At 50.5% G+C, this 16,767-nt stretch overlaps 1 protein-coding gene across 1 annotated transcript in view; it reads right to left on the bottom strand.

The window, feature by feature from the left end:
• Nucleotides 1-12,285, bottom strand: part of PKD1 (polycystin 1, transient receptor potential channel interacting) — an 82,989-nt gene extending 70,704 nt beyond the window's left edge. The window contains exon 1 of the mRNA XM_072349561.1: nt 11,745-12,285. Coding sequence (XP_072205662.1) covers nt 11,745-12,007 — 263 coding nt within the window. The 5' untranslated portion in view covers nt 12,008-12,285. The remainder of the gene's footprint in view (nt 1-11,744) is intronic.
• Between the last annotated feature and the right edge of the window lie 4,482 nt (nt 12,286-16,767).

Raw genomic sequence — 16,767 nt, forward strand, 5'->3', positions numbered from 1 at the left:
CAGAGGAAGTCTGGGTAGCTTACAGTGAGCAATTACTGTTTGCAATTTCAAGTAGGAAACAAGCTGATACACAAGTAATCAGTCCACGCGCACACCCCGAGGGGCTGACACAACTCACTGGTCTTGGCATTCAAAGGCTCACAAGCTCTACCGTCACAGAAATCTAAATCTGTTCCCCTACCTATGTGCTTGTAGAGCAAGCTTGCAGTATTCAGTTGAACACTCCTTCCTATTAAACACTTTATGCCACTTCAGCTTGGTACTATGCATGAAATACAGCCTGAATCATCATCAAGCCCCCTGACTGCAGTCACACATTTTACACTCAGCACTTCTGAAGAAGACAGCAGGTCTGTCACAGCTGGGCATGTCACATCACCAACTCCACACTCTGTAAAGACAGAAGCAAAAGCCAGAAGCTCGGGAACAGAATTTCTCAAGGTCTGAGTCTTGTCTGGGAGGTGAATCAGAGCTGGAAGGAAGGAGGGCAGACTCAGATGCCTGGATGGAAGGCTAGCTCTGTCTGGCACAGAAATCAGTTCAGCCTTGGGTTACCTACAGATTAAATATTTACCTCTAAACAGCAGAAATGTCATATAATCCATCTGACCACATGATTAATCCCCTAAAAATGGCTCTGATTTCAACTGCCCATTTAGCAGTCTGAAAACCCTTACCAACCTCACCTGAATCTTAAGCAACTCCTACATCTGCTCCTATGGTACAAGGCTCTGAACGACCATTCCCCAACCCACTTCTACCCAAAAAAAGGGGCTTAGAGGATATTCTGAGCTTAGTCATATGAGAAGGAGTGGGTTCCCTAAGCCTGTCTTCTGGAATCATGGCATTAAATGATAATCTCTCTTTTCTTCCTCCCATTTTCTTGATTATTTCTTTTTTAACATCCTCCAAATGGCTCCTACATGGGACTTCAGGCTCAAGGCAACATTTGACTTTCTTTTTTTTTTTTTCTTTTTTTTTTTTTTTTTCTTTTTTCTTTTTCTTTTTGGTTATTTTTAATCTTGAGATTTATGAGAGGTGGCTGACTCATGTTTTGGCTGGCAGAACCAGACTCTTGTGAGTAACTGCATCCTAGCTAGTTTATTAAGATAAGTTTCCCCACTTCTGTTTGAGGTGTTGGTGATACCACTGACTGTTGCAGAAAAAATACAGCTCTTTGCCTTGGGTCTCATACAGGTGAAAGGCCAGACGTTTCTTTCTTCAATCTCCATCTCTTATACGTGCATCCAAAGAGAAAGGTGCAGACATATCAGATTTCCCAGCACTGCTCAGCTCTATCAGCTCATTTAAGCATCTCCTCCCACAAGAGAGCTCCAACCTCAGCATTGAGCAAGAAATCCTACACACACCAGGGCTACTGTGACTTGTTAAGTATGGTTTTGCTTCGCATACCCCGATTTCCTTTCCAGCAATGCACCAAAAAAAAAAATCACTGAGGAAAGAGTTTGTAGCTAAGGAATCCTGTGAACGATTAACTCCATCCTGCCGATTAACCATTGCTCTCCGTTCTCTCATGCCTTGCAGAAACTCCACTTCCGGGTAGCAAAGCCATGCCAAAATCTGATATCCCATTGGTTTTGCTTGCAGAATGGTCAGGTGATGTGGACGGTTCTGGCTTTGAGCTTAAACACATTAAGTGCAGTAATGATTAATCCAGAACCCCAGCACAAACTCATGATGAAACATCGTTCCTCCTGTCACACCAAATTTCCCTAAATGGATCCTGCTTCCTGGAGGTCACCATGGAGGAACAGTTTCTGTTGCAGAGGCAGGCCTGTCGTGCACACCAGGGACAGGGTCTGGAGTAAGGACAGCTCTTTACAAGGCAGCAAACCAATGGAATGACTAGGTGTTGCTCCCATCACAGCAAAATGAATCACAGCTAAGCCATGCTGAGCTACTGGGAACTAGGACCAACAACCTCTGCATTTAATACTAGACCAGGCCACCCAGGGCTCCATCCAACCTGGCTTTGAACACCTCTAGGGACAGGGCATCCCCAGCCTCTCTGGGCAGCCTGTTCCAGCACATCACCATAGACTGGTATAGATAGGAGGCAAGAAAGCCTCATTCTGCTGTTGTCATAGCCCACAGTGCAAGAAAATGGCACCCAGCTGAGGCAAAATGGAGCCCAACTGCAGTAGGGTGCTCTGGAAGCAGCCCTGGAGGCTCAGCCCAGACCTTTCACTCCACATAGGGCAGTGAGGCTAACAGACATGGCTGCAGGCCTGCTGGGTGGGCATAGGATGTCCTGTGCCAGCAGCATGGCCCTGGCCTTGCACAGCCATCTCTGCATCTGCATTCTGAGGCTGCACTTATTGGCTCTTCAGAACGCTGCTGGTGAGGAAAACCCTCCCAGCCCCACGTCCTTTCCCTGAGGAGCCTGCAGAGCACATCTGTGTTCTCCTCAGGAACTGGCACCCTGGACTCAGCACAGATTTGGGGCTGGGACGTCTCTGTTTAAAAACCGATGGCACTGACTTGAAGCTAAAATAAAATTGGGCAGAAAACCAGATTTTTCTTTGTTCAGCTGCATTCAAAAGAAAAAACGATGGTTACAGCAGTACGATGAGATCCAGCTGGCTGCTATATACCTGCCACAGGATGTGGAGGCAAAGCAGAAAGCTACATTTTGGGGATGATGGCAAGGTGGGACAGAAGCAAAAACAGGGCCAGGAAGGCAGGACAGAGGTTACAAATAAACCAATAAAACAAGAAAGCATGAGTGTTTTGCTGCCCTGCCCTGTGCCTTGCTCAGATTGCAGATTCAGCATCCTGAGAGTTGGTACAGGACAATGTTCTGCTGTCTTCTCACAAGGATGGCAGAGCACCAAACAAGTACAAATTAGAAACCAAGGGCATTTATCCAGCAGTCGAGCACTTAAGCCCTCCACAAGCACTTAATTCACATAAATAACCACTACAGTACTCCCGCAAGGCAAGGAACCACCAACCTCATTGCTCTGACAGGGGAAACGGAGTGCAGCACTCAGTGACAGCCAGCCCTCACAACTAGGCTATGAGCTGAAAACAAAAGAAACAGGTCCCATGTCCCCATGTTCCCACTGCAGGACAACACTGCCTTCAGTAGCTCTCTTTCCAAAGTAAGGTATGCACTTCAATTCCCTGACTGTGAAGGGGAGGAACAATGTGGCAACAAGGCTTGGCCTTATGTGTGCTGTACACAGCCATCATGGCTCCTGCAGAACTTGGCAATCCCAGGAACTACAAGGCAAGCCAACGCACAAGATTTCACTTCCACTTCTCCCCTCCATGGGAGTGGACAGGACTTGAGGTCAGCAAGCACAGGGATAAAAGGCCTCCATGTCGCTGATGGGATCAACCACCTGCAAGAGGAGAGGAGCTGGGGTAGGCCTGCATGCCATCAAGAGATCCAAGACACCCCAATGACTTGTAAATGTCCTTATCAAGCAGCTTGAGAGTTCAACTGCTCTGGGGGAAGTTTTGTGTCCTGTGGGAGATTTACTTCCAAATGCAGTTTCCTCTCTCAGCTCTCTACAACGTTATAGGATCAAGCTACAGACTCAGAGGTATCACATTCAGTCCAAAGGAAGGCAGAATGCCTCAGAGGGTTTTGCTGACTTGCTGTAGAGATCTGATGGCCAGCTGTAATTAACACTTTAAATGATTCAAAGTCTAAATTACGCCAAAGGGTAATCCTCCATTCTGAGTGTATAATACGGGTCACGGCACTCCAGTGCAAGGCTGAGGCAATGCAACTTAAATTGGTGGATGTATCAGATGCAATCTGTGCGTGTAATCAGAAACCAAACTGTCCATAGATAGTGACATTATTACCCTTACAGTTTACTCTCCTGGAAGTGCTGGTAAGATAACAAATGCTCAAGCAATGACTTGATAGCAATGAGAGAGCAGGGGCAGCTGTGAGGGCTGAAGGCCTCAGAGTTCAGGCTTTGACTGTTGTGCTACTGGAGTTGTTCTGTCTTATATGAAATACATAACAAGAATGAATGGTGCTGTTGGCACCTCCTGTAAGAATGGGGTGTCTTCCATTGGAATTAAAACTCGGGAACTATATTCTGTCTGTCTAGCAGAGCCTCGAGGACCACCCAAGCTTTGTTTCCCTGGTCTTGTCCTTGTATGTTCTGCAAATTGAAACAATTCTACTGCACAAAGTAGCAGTTTGTTGTTGTTGAGTTTTTTTTTTTCCCCTGTTTTCCTCAAAGAAATCCATTAGCTTGGTGTTACATTGTGTACCCAACCCACCACTTATGTTAGCTACAGTGAATTCTCCTAAGGCAACACAAACTAACACAGCCCCACACGGCCTCTCCTAGTTTTTATCTTACTACCCCACTTTTGTCTTCACTAAGTTTTTAAGGCTTCCGACACAAACTTTGCACTGATCCATGCAATCAGAGACTGCGAATCTTGACAGACTTCAGTCCATAAAGCCAATGACTACATGTTTTCCCTCTGTTGGAATAAAATAACGTTCCCACACTCTGATAGAAACCTTTGATCTTCGCAGATTTAATTCATTACTTATGAATCTCTGGCCAACGTCACTCTGTTCAATTCAGTGGCTACTTTTGGTCACTTCCTGTATGTGGGGGGACGGGGAATCTTTACTAAAAACAAACAAACAAACAAAAGCAAAAAGAATCCCACACCAACATGCGGAATACTTGAGAAGGAATCCTGCCTATGGATTCATCCACTTGTTGCTTATGTAACAGCCCTCTTTTAGAAAACCACCAAGGTAGCAATAATGAGCCGTCCTCCAAGACTGCTTCACAGAGGTCTGATCGGGAGCCAAGACATTTTCCAATGGAAACTCTTCTCCTAGTGAATCAGCCCGCATTATATTTCTATGACAGCTTCATTGTGTTTTAGGAAATAGCAGGTGATTTCTTTGTACTTATGCTATGCTTAGGTGCAAGGGCAGTTTCACGACACAAATCACTGACCTGCTGAAACCATTTCTGATATCAGAATGGCAGAAGGTATGTTAATATCCTGGAGCCAAGTGCCCACATCCAAGCTCAGGCTTTTGCAAGATTGCCTGGACCATCTGCATGTCCTGGGTAAGACTTGTCTCTTGGCTGTATCTGTACAACGCCTAAGCTATGAGAAGTGGTGCAGCAGTAAAGAATAATAGAAGTGCCAGTTGATTTCTCTTTCCATATCCAAATTTCCCCTTCCAAAAACTCACTCTTTCCAGAAGGTTTTACAAGCCTTTTTGTCTGGTGAGGGGTGCAACACAGCTGGCTGAGGCCAGCTCCATGCTGCGAGTGGCACACAAATACTGACTGCACAAACTCAGAGCACAGAGCTTTCCATCAGGTCTCCACAATGCTCTTGTGCAAGGAACTGTCCGACAATGGCAAGGCAAGACACTGTCCCCAAACCACTGTCCTCTTCTTTGTGACAACAAAAGCCAGCTTACAATGGTGTCTAAAGAGTCAAAAGCATAGCTGTGTGGAACAGATGTGGCTGCAACACTTTTCGTGGAGTCTCCACTCTGCATCTCATTGAGGTTTCCAACCATTCCCGCAGCTCTCTAAGTCCCAGGAGAGGAAATGTGGCACACAGACTCTGTGCTGGGAGCATGCACTGCAGGATGGGGCCCATCATTATTATTCCTATCGCCCCACGGACTGCCTGGCACTGGTTGAAGAGCCTGGCTCGGATGGTTCTGTCTGCTCACAAACAGCTCCACAGCCTCTGCATGTGAAAGCCATTAAGCAATAGCACAGAAGCAACTCATGAGGCAAAACCCATCAACATTCCCGTTCTGACGGCGCGCCGGTGTCTGCTGCCAGCCAGACATGGGGTGCCGGCCCTGGGCTGCGTGCAGGTGCTGCCGAAGAATCATGTGCTTCCCCTCAATGCTAACAGCAATCCTGACCAGTATGTGGACACCGGGGAGCTGAAAAGCCCTGAGGGCCTCAGCCAGGGCCTGCATGCCAGAGCTGATGTCCTCCTGCTGGAAATGCAGCACGGGGAAGCATGAGCTGCAGGGATGGGAACTGAAACATCTGTTTAATCCAAGCCACGCTTGGAAAGGCTAAACTGCATTCAGCTCTTAAAAGGCACCCAGCCCAGCTGCGAGGCAAGATGATGAACAGAGGAGTACAAAAATAGCCACTTGTGGAGCGCTCTTTCAAGCAACATGAGGTTGCCCTATGAAAATAAATACACAAAGAAGAACAATTGCTTTTTTTTTCAGAGGGACTCGTGAGCTCCCATCGCTGCAGTGTGACCCCAGGATCCCCCTGACTGCCCGTGCTGCTCTCACAGCACATTCCCGCAGCCCAACAGCTGGCCACTGTGGATGTGCAGGGTCACACGTGGCTCCCACATGAGGTCCCTGATGGGCTTGGACTCAGAGGGGCTCTTATCAACCTGACCTCCACCAAAACCCACATGCTTTGGGCTGTGCTCACTCCACCCCCTTCCCGAGGCGTGGCTTTGAGAGAGAAACTAAAAATGTTGGCCAACACAACGCTTCGGCTCTCGCTTTCCCAGGCTTAGCTGTTCCCCAGTTACTCCCTCAGGAGGACTCAATCCACACCCCAGATTCTCTTTTTAGAGAGCCACTCCCACCACTGCCTAACTCGGCTGGAGCAGAACCTCTTTAACCCATTCCCAGCACTATCAGTGTCCCCTGTCCAAGCAACAAAGCTGTTCACAGAGTCCCATCCAACCCACAAGGAAAAGGAAGGAGAGGCTCCTCTGTCTGCCTCAAACAGAGCTACAGGGAAAGACTCATTTCACTTCAGGGATCTGCCAAATCCACCTCCCTGCTAGAGGAGTGCAGAGCAGCAGCCAGCGCCAACACTGCCAGCAGATGTTGCAATGGAAGCAGGGAGGTGATGGTGGGGGCTTTGTGAGAGCAGTTGGTGACGTCCGCCCCAGGAAGAGGGCACGGGCTCCAGCATGGGCTGCAAACTCCACCCTGCAAATCTGAGTTTCAAACCAGTGATTAGAGCTGGTGACTTCATCTCAGACATGCAAAGCTGCGTTACACTGAGCCAAGGGTGGGCTTTGATACAAGGAGCTCTCTGCACAGGGGGACAAAGTACAGAGCCCAGGGTGGAGGTAATGCAGGGCATAGCAGTAGCTCTGCATCCTGACTGAAAGCAGGAGGTTCATTGCTACAAGCTGAGCATCATTCCTTCAAGCACTGCTACCAAGCCAGCATATCACACCAGCTTCTCATTAAATTAAAAATGATGCTGCACTGAAGACAGCACACCACATCTGAAGCTTCCTCTCTGATCTCAGCTCACTGAAGTTTTAAGCAGGCCTTGATGCTGGGGAGCCAAAGAGACGGGCTGGTTCCTAACCTGAGGGGAACTGTTCTCTCTGTCAGATGGCAGGAAGCAGCTGACTGAAGATATACTGCTTAGCTTTGTTTTGATTCTCTCTACTTAAATGCAGTGGCAGCACATCATCAAAACTGAGGCAATCTTTTGGGAGAAGGGAGCTGGAAAAGCAAGAACAGAATCTGTCTGCTGGTCACAGCTCCTATAATTCACCACAAACACTATGGATTGTCAGCTCGCATGTTGCTGAGGCTCTTCCTAATAGTTATCCTTAGAAAACATCAGCTTTTTGACATTAAAAACAAGTTCATCCTTTAACGCATGTTACAAAGTAAGGCTCGGAAGGTCCAAGATGCTGGGACAGGCAGTAGCACACAGAACAGCATGGAAGTGGGTCCAGCACCAGGGCAGCTTCCCAGCCTTAGTGTCATTCAGGGGAGATTTAGACTGAATATAAGAAGTTCCTTATGCTAAGGGTGGTGAAGAATGGCACAGGGTGCCCAGAGGGGGTGGTGGTGCCCCATCCTTGCAGACACCCACGGTCAGGCTGGACAGGGCTCTGAGCACTGATGGAGCTGTGGGTGCCCCTGTTCAGAGCAGGGAGTGGAACCACATGGCCTTCAGAGGTCCCTTCCAACTCAAACCACTCTGTGATGCTCAGTTCCCATGCAGCTCCCAGCCCACTCCTGGCCATGGCACACATGCTTTACTCTCAGCCCTCACTTGGTGCAGCCCTGAGAAACATCTGGGGACACACAGGACAGATAAAAGCAAGGCACAAAATGAAGCCAAACTACAGTGATCAATCAAAAGACAACAAAGCCTGAAGAAATGAATAAAGGATGACACAGAGATGTAGTGAGGAAACCACAGTGGAAACTGCAGCATGATGAGAGATAAAACAAGGAATTCTCCTAACTAGCAAAAAGGGAAGGGGCATTAGCAAACCAGATGAGAGTTTCACCCTGCCTTCTGATGCAGTGATTTGCTCTTTATACACAGGGCATGTGAGAGCAGAACGAGAGTAGCTGGGGGAAACCTGAGAGAAACCTGGTCAAAAATATACCAGATTTCAGAGCAACCTCAAAATATGATGTGGGCACTGACACAACCTTCCCTTCCAGTAGCATCACAAGTTATCACACACTCCCATCACCTCTCCAGAGTGAATAAGATCTTCTAGACTCTCCAACCAACCCAGACCTTGTGCTGCAATGCCATTACAGAGGCACTCTGCTAACACCAGACACCATTATGCTCAGACAGAAAAATACAGAATTGCCTCCTTGTTTGGAGCTTTAACTGCACTTGCAGTCACTTACATGATTGGTCCCTTCCCTGGGCTGAATGAACCTTGTTTGCAAAATATTTATCTAGCACCTCATTTGGGCCTTTTCTTCCCCTCCAAAATTCCTTACAAAAGAGAAGCACAGCTTTGTTTTCACTGGGGATATGGCTTCTTATGAGAATGGCACTCCAAGTTAAGGGTTTTTTTTTTAACTTAATCTATTTCCCCTTTGTGGGCTGGACATCACAGTACAGACACTCCACTGTTTGTGGTTATACCTGCACTGGATTTCAGGTTTAATTGGATTATTTTTTTTTTTCTCCAATAGCTTCTGAAGACACCTTGAGCCTTGGGAAAGCTTTTCATGTAACACTACCAGCACCTACTAATCACTGCCAGCTCCTCTGATCTCTAATAGCACAGTCTGTAGGTTGTAAAATCTGTTTATCCTTAGGTTTGGGCAGCGTAACCCCAGGGCTGACCATCAAGTCTACAAAAACACTCCGCTGGGTTTTAGATGAAAGTCACAATCTCAGATCTGCAAAGCTTCAGCAGCCCCTCTGATACAGCTCCGCATTAATGAAGGAAAAATAAGGGAGTTTCACTTCCACAGCCTTACAAACAGCGATTCTTATCTCCACTCCAAAACTGCCACGACACTTACGGTGTCTCAGAAACAGCCAGCGTTTGCAAGGGAAAGTCAGAAAATCATGACGAGATTTATTCCTGGCTGGGGAACAAAAGAAGCATCCCACAACACTGTAAAGCTGCACCATGAAACAAAACCCAGCGCCCTGAAAGCAGAGCGCTTGAGATCAGAGCAAAGCATTCCTCAGCTGGAGAAGCTCAGAAATGCAAAGCTTGAGAATTCAGCTGCGGCAGTGGGATGAGTTGGTGCCCAGCTCCAGGGCTGACTGGAGATACTGAGAGCAGTGCTGTGTATTGCTTGAGCAATATCCTACATGAGAAGGTGCTCCTGTGCTTACAGAAATGGTTCTGCCCAAGTTGGCATTCTCTTATTGAAAGTTGTTGTCTGTGACGTGCATTTGAGAGACACTCGTTTTCTAGGCCTTGTCCATCAGAGCCATGGGATCACAGTGGTCAGCACAACAGCCAGCATACACCTACTGCACAGCTGGGAGCTTTGGGGATCCTGAACTCTGCTTCTCAAAGGCAGTTTTCATTTCAGACTAATTAAGAAGTCATACGCTGCTGAGGTGTATTTTTTTTCCTCTAATGAGAGAACCAGCAGTATATTGCTAAAAGCACCATTTATGTGTTGGTGTTCAAGAAAAGGAACATGAAGTACATGATAAAGCTGATCACAGAACTGCACCACAAGCCGGAATCCCCCCTCACCCAACCCAGATTCAGCTGTACATCCATCCTGCTTATGACGACAATGTAAGCACAGCTGCCCTCACTCTCATGCCAGAGGTAGAACAGGGCAGTAAACTTCACCCTGAAGGAAATCCAGGTGCTGCAGCAGCACAACTTTACCACCCCCAGAATATCACCAGAGCAAAGCCACTCTGCACTCCCCAACTCCAGCCTGCAGCTCCAGCTGACTTCCTTTAGCTGACTCCCCCTCCCCACACTTTATTTAGGGGACCAGTGAAAGCTTTATGGCTAACTTCAATTTGTTCCTGTGTCACAGGACCTCACCCAGAACGTTATGGGAGCTTCTACAACTCAGCTCCTCTGAAAAACAAGAAGTGGAGCAGTCTGAAACAGAACGTGGTCTTGAAATTAATAATCCTAAAAACACAGTCATAACCCCAAAACTCTTAACAAGCCAAACGAACAACTTTGTCACAGCCTTCAGAAGGGAGCAGCAAAGCACTGACACGTTGCACTCCTATCACAGGGGAACCTCAGCCGACAGCAGATAAGAGCATCAGGGAGCCCCAAATGACACCGAGCCTCCCCCAGCTGGGGACTTTCTGCAACAGTAACAAATAGCCATGGATTTGTCTGGAAAAGCCAAAGGACATCACGTAAGGAAACACTTGGAAATGCCTCATCTGCTGGATTTACAGCTGTGTGTGTTTTCCTGAAGTTAGTTACATCTGTAACCTAATGCTTGCTGTGCTGTGTGCGACTTTTCCTATACTTTTTCTTTTATACTGACAGTACAAAGCAGACACTCAGAAAAGCAGGTCCTCATCCTACTGAAACCCAGCAGAACTCGGCTCCTGTGAGATCCTTCCATCATGCCAGACCGTGTCATCCCCCCTGCACCGATCACTCACAGCTTTCGTCTCCTCAAGAAAAGTTACTCCCTCTAGAAAACAAATTTAGGTTCAAAACAATCCTCCCTCCCCATCCTCCCCTGACTCTGTTTTTCACATCATGCAGTAACTTTATGGCTCTTCGTGCAAACCATGCTGATACACTGCATGGCACGCACCTCCTTAATACCCTGAAACAACAAAGTCACTATTGGGACAGAAGCATCACCCATCTCATCTGAGAGCTTTCATCACCAAACTTTGACGTGAACTTGTTAATTGAGCCCCTTAAATCTGCTGTTAACAGAGCAGCGTTGAAACCACATCCAGCTGCTCACGTCACAACACAGTTATTTCCCTCTGTACCCAACCCCAAAGCAGAACAACAGCTCTCTCGGATGCAGTCACAGTGCAAAAAGCACAATTAAACACTAACCAATGAGTGTCCCTGTACATTTCCAGATAGCACACCTTTTCCTCCAAGGGGAGCGATGCCTGTAGGCTGGTGTGTGCTGTGTGCCCGTGGGCGGCTGAGATGGGACCCACACACAGCATTACAGCATCACTCCGTTTGGGTCGAACCCCAAAACAGTTTTTCAGGTGCAGAGCCCAATGCATCCCCACGACCACTATTGCTGGGCACCCGCGTGTTCCACACCCCGGAGCTGGTTTCCCTTTTGCACGACTTGGGCCACTTCTGCACAGCTCTAACGCTGCCACCTCCGCACGCCAAACTTTTCTCAGCCGGCTCCATGTTTGTCCCCGCTGTCATGCAACGGATCTCCAACAAAACCGCTTGTAGACTCACGCAAAAGCCGTTAACGACTGCTGGAAAGCGGCGCTCCGTGCCAGCCCTATTCCCAGCCCCATCCCCGGCCCCGCGGTACTCACAGAGCCGTGGCGGCGGTCGGGACGCCCGGAGGCCGCTCCAGGCCCCTCGCGGAGCAGTTGGCGATGCAGGCGGCTCCGGGCCGGCCCCCGGCGCAGGTACAGTCGGAGGCGCAGGGCTGGCAGGAGGGGGCCGGGGGGGTCCTGGCGGCCGCCAGCCCCCCGCACAGCAGGGAGCAGAGCAGGCACCAGCCCGACAGGGGCAGCCGCGCCGCGGGGACGCCATGTTTGCGCTGTGTTCCAGTGTCTCCATTTCCAAAAGGCATCTCTTCCTACGGGCATGGCATGGCCCCGGCCCGCCTCTCCCCCGGCCCGGCCCGGGCCCGGCCGCGCCCCGCGCTCGGCTCCGCTCCGCGCTCCGCTCCGAGCCGCTCCGCTCCTCCCGTGCCGCGGGGCTCAGCGCATGGCGGGCTCCCGTCGGCGCTGCGGTGCGCGCTGCTCCCGCGGCGGCTCCCGGCCCCTGGGCTCCGCTCCCCGCGCTGACAGCCCCGGCCCCGCGCCGCTTCGCTCCGCTCTGCGCTCCGCCCGGGCCGCGGCCCGCAGCCTCCCGCTCCGCCTCCCGCCCGGCGGAAACCCGGCGCCGCTCCAGCCCCTCCGCCCGCCCCCGCGGCAGCCCCCGCCCGGCCACGGCACCGATCCCGGTCCGGGCTGCGGCGAAGCTGCGGGTGCGGGGAGCGCTCGGCGGCGCTCGATGAAGGGTGAACGGGGAAAGCCGGGCTGGGGCAACCCCGACGGAGGGCACTGCTCCGGGGCTGGCGCCTCTTCCGAGGCTACTGCAGCCTTACGGTATTGGATCTTGAAAGAGCCGCGTCTTTGGCATCCGCAGCACAGTAGCAGTTCAGAAAGGTGAGGAAGGCAGGTACTTCGCAGGGCTGCTTTGTATTGCTATGCGGAGGTCAGCGGGCTCCACGTGCTGCTTGCCCCCTGCACACCATGGCACTGGGACAGGGCATGGCTCAGACTAGGACGGGGCCGCTGGGATTTGCACTGAAGGCTTCTGGGTGTGAGGACTAGTCCCAGATAATCAAAGCTAAAATAAGCTATGAACAAAGGGAGCAGAATTCCATCCTCACAAAGGGTCTCCCCAAAACCAAGCCCAGCCCCATGTGTAAGCAGTGGGGAAGAAGGACTGTTAGCTGGAAATTTTATAGGAGCCCTAATTGCTTAGTGCCCTCTGCACCATGTGTGATACACACAGAGCATCAGCCAAAGGGAGGACAGAAGGAAGCCCGAATAAAACACAGAAGGATCTCCTCCTTTTGAGCTGCTCATTTTCAGTGCCGCATCACTTTGGAAACCAGAGTCATTGGCCCCTGCCCGGTGGGGATTTCTCACTGTAAACACAGCACATGTATGCTGTAGGCTGTACGAGGGCTGGAAGAGTGGCAGCAGCTCTCTGCTGGGAGCGATGGGAGGGGTCTGGGGGGAGCAGCGCTCCCAGAGCAAGTGGCTGGGGCAGGGAATGGGAACGGAGGGACAAACCCTGCCCAGGCTGAGCCAGGCGCTGCTCAACTCCGCCTGAATTGCCCAGCAAAGGCACTCTCCGGGAGAGATTTGTCAGTCCAGACGTATCTCTCAACATGGTGCCCATCGACTCTTTCTTTACGTGACTGCATTAATTCTCGCAGACCTTTGCACTTTTAAAAATATTTGCATGTAACACCGGAGTTGAGCACAGGAAATCTCTCTGGCTCAGCCCTCGTATCCATCCTGCAGGAGCTGCCCAGGACTGCCCTTGTGCACAGTACGAGCCGAGCCGTGGTCTGCTGATGTGGGACACTCTGCAAGCAGCTGAAGGTGCGAGCTGCAGGGAGCCAGAACCGTTGTTTTGGGTGGCAACAAAAGGAGGGTGGGAGCCTGAAGAGCCCGAGGATACATCTGGGTGGGGGGAGGAGTGCTGTGGGGACAGGTCTGTGTCTCTTGCGGGATTTTTTTAAGCCACTTTTGTGACTTCAGATGCTTTGGGTTCCCCAGAGAGCAAGGACTGACCCATGAGTCCTACAGTGCATCCATCCTTGTCCCTCCAGAGCTGCTCACTTTCTTCTGCCTGTTATGATGGTCCAGATCCTATAAAGTCCATAAAAGCCTGCTGGATTTTAGCTACATGCATCACCCTGTTGAAACCAAAGGAGTGACAGCAGATTGTATTAGCTGAGTCCTGGCTTCCCTTATCTAAATGCTACACGTACCTTATCTCAGAAGCCTGACAGCATCTTATTTCACCCCTTGACGTGGCACTTAATGTATATGAGAATTTACTTCTGGAAAACGTTTTGTGCCTTTTGAACTTGAAATTGACTTGAAGGACACATCATCATCTTTTGCATGGTGCATCATGCCCCAAATAGCTCCATTTTTTGCTGCCTCCTCATGTGACCGCCGTGTATTTTCTTCTGCTCTCTCAGCTGCAGTTTGCTTTCTGTTTTTCTTCCCTAACCTCCTGCACTGGTGTCCATATTTCTTAAGATAACAGCAGGGAGAAAATGTCCTGTGTATGGATGGTAATCAGATTAGGTCCTTAATGTAATCCAGTGGATGCAATGAGGTTAAGGGCTCTCCCCCCAGTGTGGGGCTGCCAAGCTGCAACACAGGCAGCAAATGGGGAAGTAATGGAGCAAGAAGATGGCAAATGGTGATTGAGTAGTAAGAGAGCAATTTGTTCACACTGAACTATTATTTTTGGTCTTGGAGGAAGGTCTCAGCACTGAGCTGGGACAGATGTTAAAATGCAGCCTGTGGAAAATGCTGTGGGGTGGGGAGGCTCAGTGCGAGGTGTGTTGTGGGAAAGGAATCTTTCTGGTTCCTCTCACTGGCAGGCGGATGGAGAGTTTCCCAATGCTGTTTAATGGGTTAGAATGAAAACCCAACTAAGAGGATGCTAATTCTCCCCTTCCATCCCACCAGCGATGCAGGCTGAATGCACCCAGGATGTCTGCAGTAGCTCTTATTTCCCAGCTTAACCAATACTCTGCATTGCAGGAGGAGAACAGCATGCCCTCAGTACACACCCAGGGGGGAAGAGCTGTTTTCTTTTATGTGGGGTATGAGTACTTCAGAGGAAGCAAGGATACCATTTTCTCTGAGCAGGAAGTAGTAGTTTCCATCCCTACAGGTTGCCAGTGTGAAACACTATGGCCAGTCCCATGAGGAGGAACCTGGAGTTACCCCAGCAGAGCCATCTCCTCCCACCCATGTCCACCTCCTGCCCTGCAGCCAGCACAAGCATTCCCAGCTGTTATCCACGAGCCCAATGGCTGCAACCACCTCCTCATGCTCCTCTCCCTTTCCTCCAGACATAATATTTTCCTCGCCTGGAAGGCCTGGGGGAGAGGACAGCTGAAAGCCAGAACTTCATCCTATGTTATATTATATTTGCCAGCACCAACCTCTATTCGATCTTTCTATTTGAGCAGAGCCCTTTAGCTGACTTAAGGGCACGAAGCACATCTGCTGGTTCAGCCTGCTGGTGTGGCAGCATCAGGATCTGCAGCCGAGATAGACTTCCTCATGCACCAGCTGTTAGATGTAACACCTCACAGTGAGGGCTGAAAATTAAAAACAGAGAAGTTGCCGACTCCACGGTGTCGATTCAATACCATCCTGGAAACCTCCTGTGTGCCACAGCCAGCAGCGATGTAGCACAGGGAGGGCTCTGGAGCACCCATTGTGTGAGCTGTGAGCAGGGGGGGCATCAAGGCAGCCTGAACGTGGGCAGGGGGTGTCCTGTGTCTGGGGAGGTGGGCTGCTGGGCTATGGAGGTGCTTGGCTACTGTGATGCTGGGACGCTCATTTGCTGGGCTGCTGCCAACGCTCCCCGATGGGATTTTGTTTCGGGCCACGCGAAGCTCCGGAGCAGAGCGACGGTGAGGCCGAATCTCAGCTCCCGGCGCAGTCCGTGAACGCCTGGCGCCCTCTAGAACCGCCCGCCGAGCTGCTGCTCCGCTTTCTAATGCCCCCCCCCTCCCCGTCCCACCAATCAAACCAACCAACCAACCAACCAACAAAAACGCGAACCTAAAAACTGGGGAAAAAAAACAACCCGAAGGGTGTCTAAAATCCGACACAACCCCACGCGGGATGACCCAAGCAGCGATCCCCACCTCTGGAGGGCTCCCGGCTGCACATCCACGTTCACCAGGTACGGGATGCAGAGGATGAGCACAACATGCCAGCAGCCCTATGGGATGTGTGGGTGGTGCCCCCAGGTTGTCCCTGGATGCCTAGAAAAGCCCTCCCAGCTGCGCTCGGGGCGGTGCTCTCAATGAGACGCGTGGCTCAGTGCTGGGTTCCAGCTGCATGAGAACGAGCCCCCGTTGGGCTTTTTCTGGATGGTTTTTTGTGGGTGTTTTCAGCTCAAGAAGGGAATTTATTCACACCGAACGCTTTCATCCGTTTGATGGAGCCTGAATGCAAACCAGAGCTGAGCGCTTTCAGCCACAGCTCAGGATCGAACCGGTGGCACTACTGGCTTTATTCACCACTCACTCGTTCAAAGCAAACAGAACTTGAGGATCCCTCTCTCCACAGGGTTTGAAGTTCCAAGTGACAGGAGTTCAGGGAATGGTGCAGGGGATGCCCAAGGGGCCGAGCACAGCTTCCCCCCCAAATTGCTGCTGCTCTGCTCGTTGCTATGGCAACGCTGATGTCTGCGCCCCATCAGGAGGCACCGCGGTGGTGTTGGTGTTTATAATTGAGGCAAGTTCAGCTGGGTAAGCAGGCAGCAGGCAGCTGGAGATGCTCGCTCTCCACTGCAGGCGCTATGGGAAGCATCTCCCCTCTTGTTCCCTGCCCACACCACCTTCACATGCCTTTCTGCGTGGATCGTATCCACACAAGCATAAATGTCTCCCAGGGGGTCGGTGATGTTGCCAGGCACCCCCAGAGCCAGGTCTGGGTGGTGCCCCCACCTCTGAAAATTTCAGAAAATGGGATATATATATATATATATTCAACAAGGGTTCAAAAGCTGTTCCTTTGTAATGCAATGATGCAAAAGAAACAACTCTGTGTTAATTAATGCTGATGA

This window comes from Excalfactoria chinensis, chromosome 14 (genome assembly GCF_039878825.1).
Source record: "Excalfactoria chinensis isolate bCotChi1 chromosome 14, bCotChi1.hap2, whole genome shotgun sequence".
Taxonomy (NCBI): domain Eukaryota; kingdom Metazoa; phylum Chordata; class Aves; order Galliformes; family Phasianidae; genus Excalfactoria; species Excalfactoria chinensis.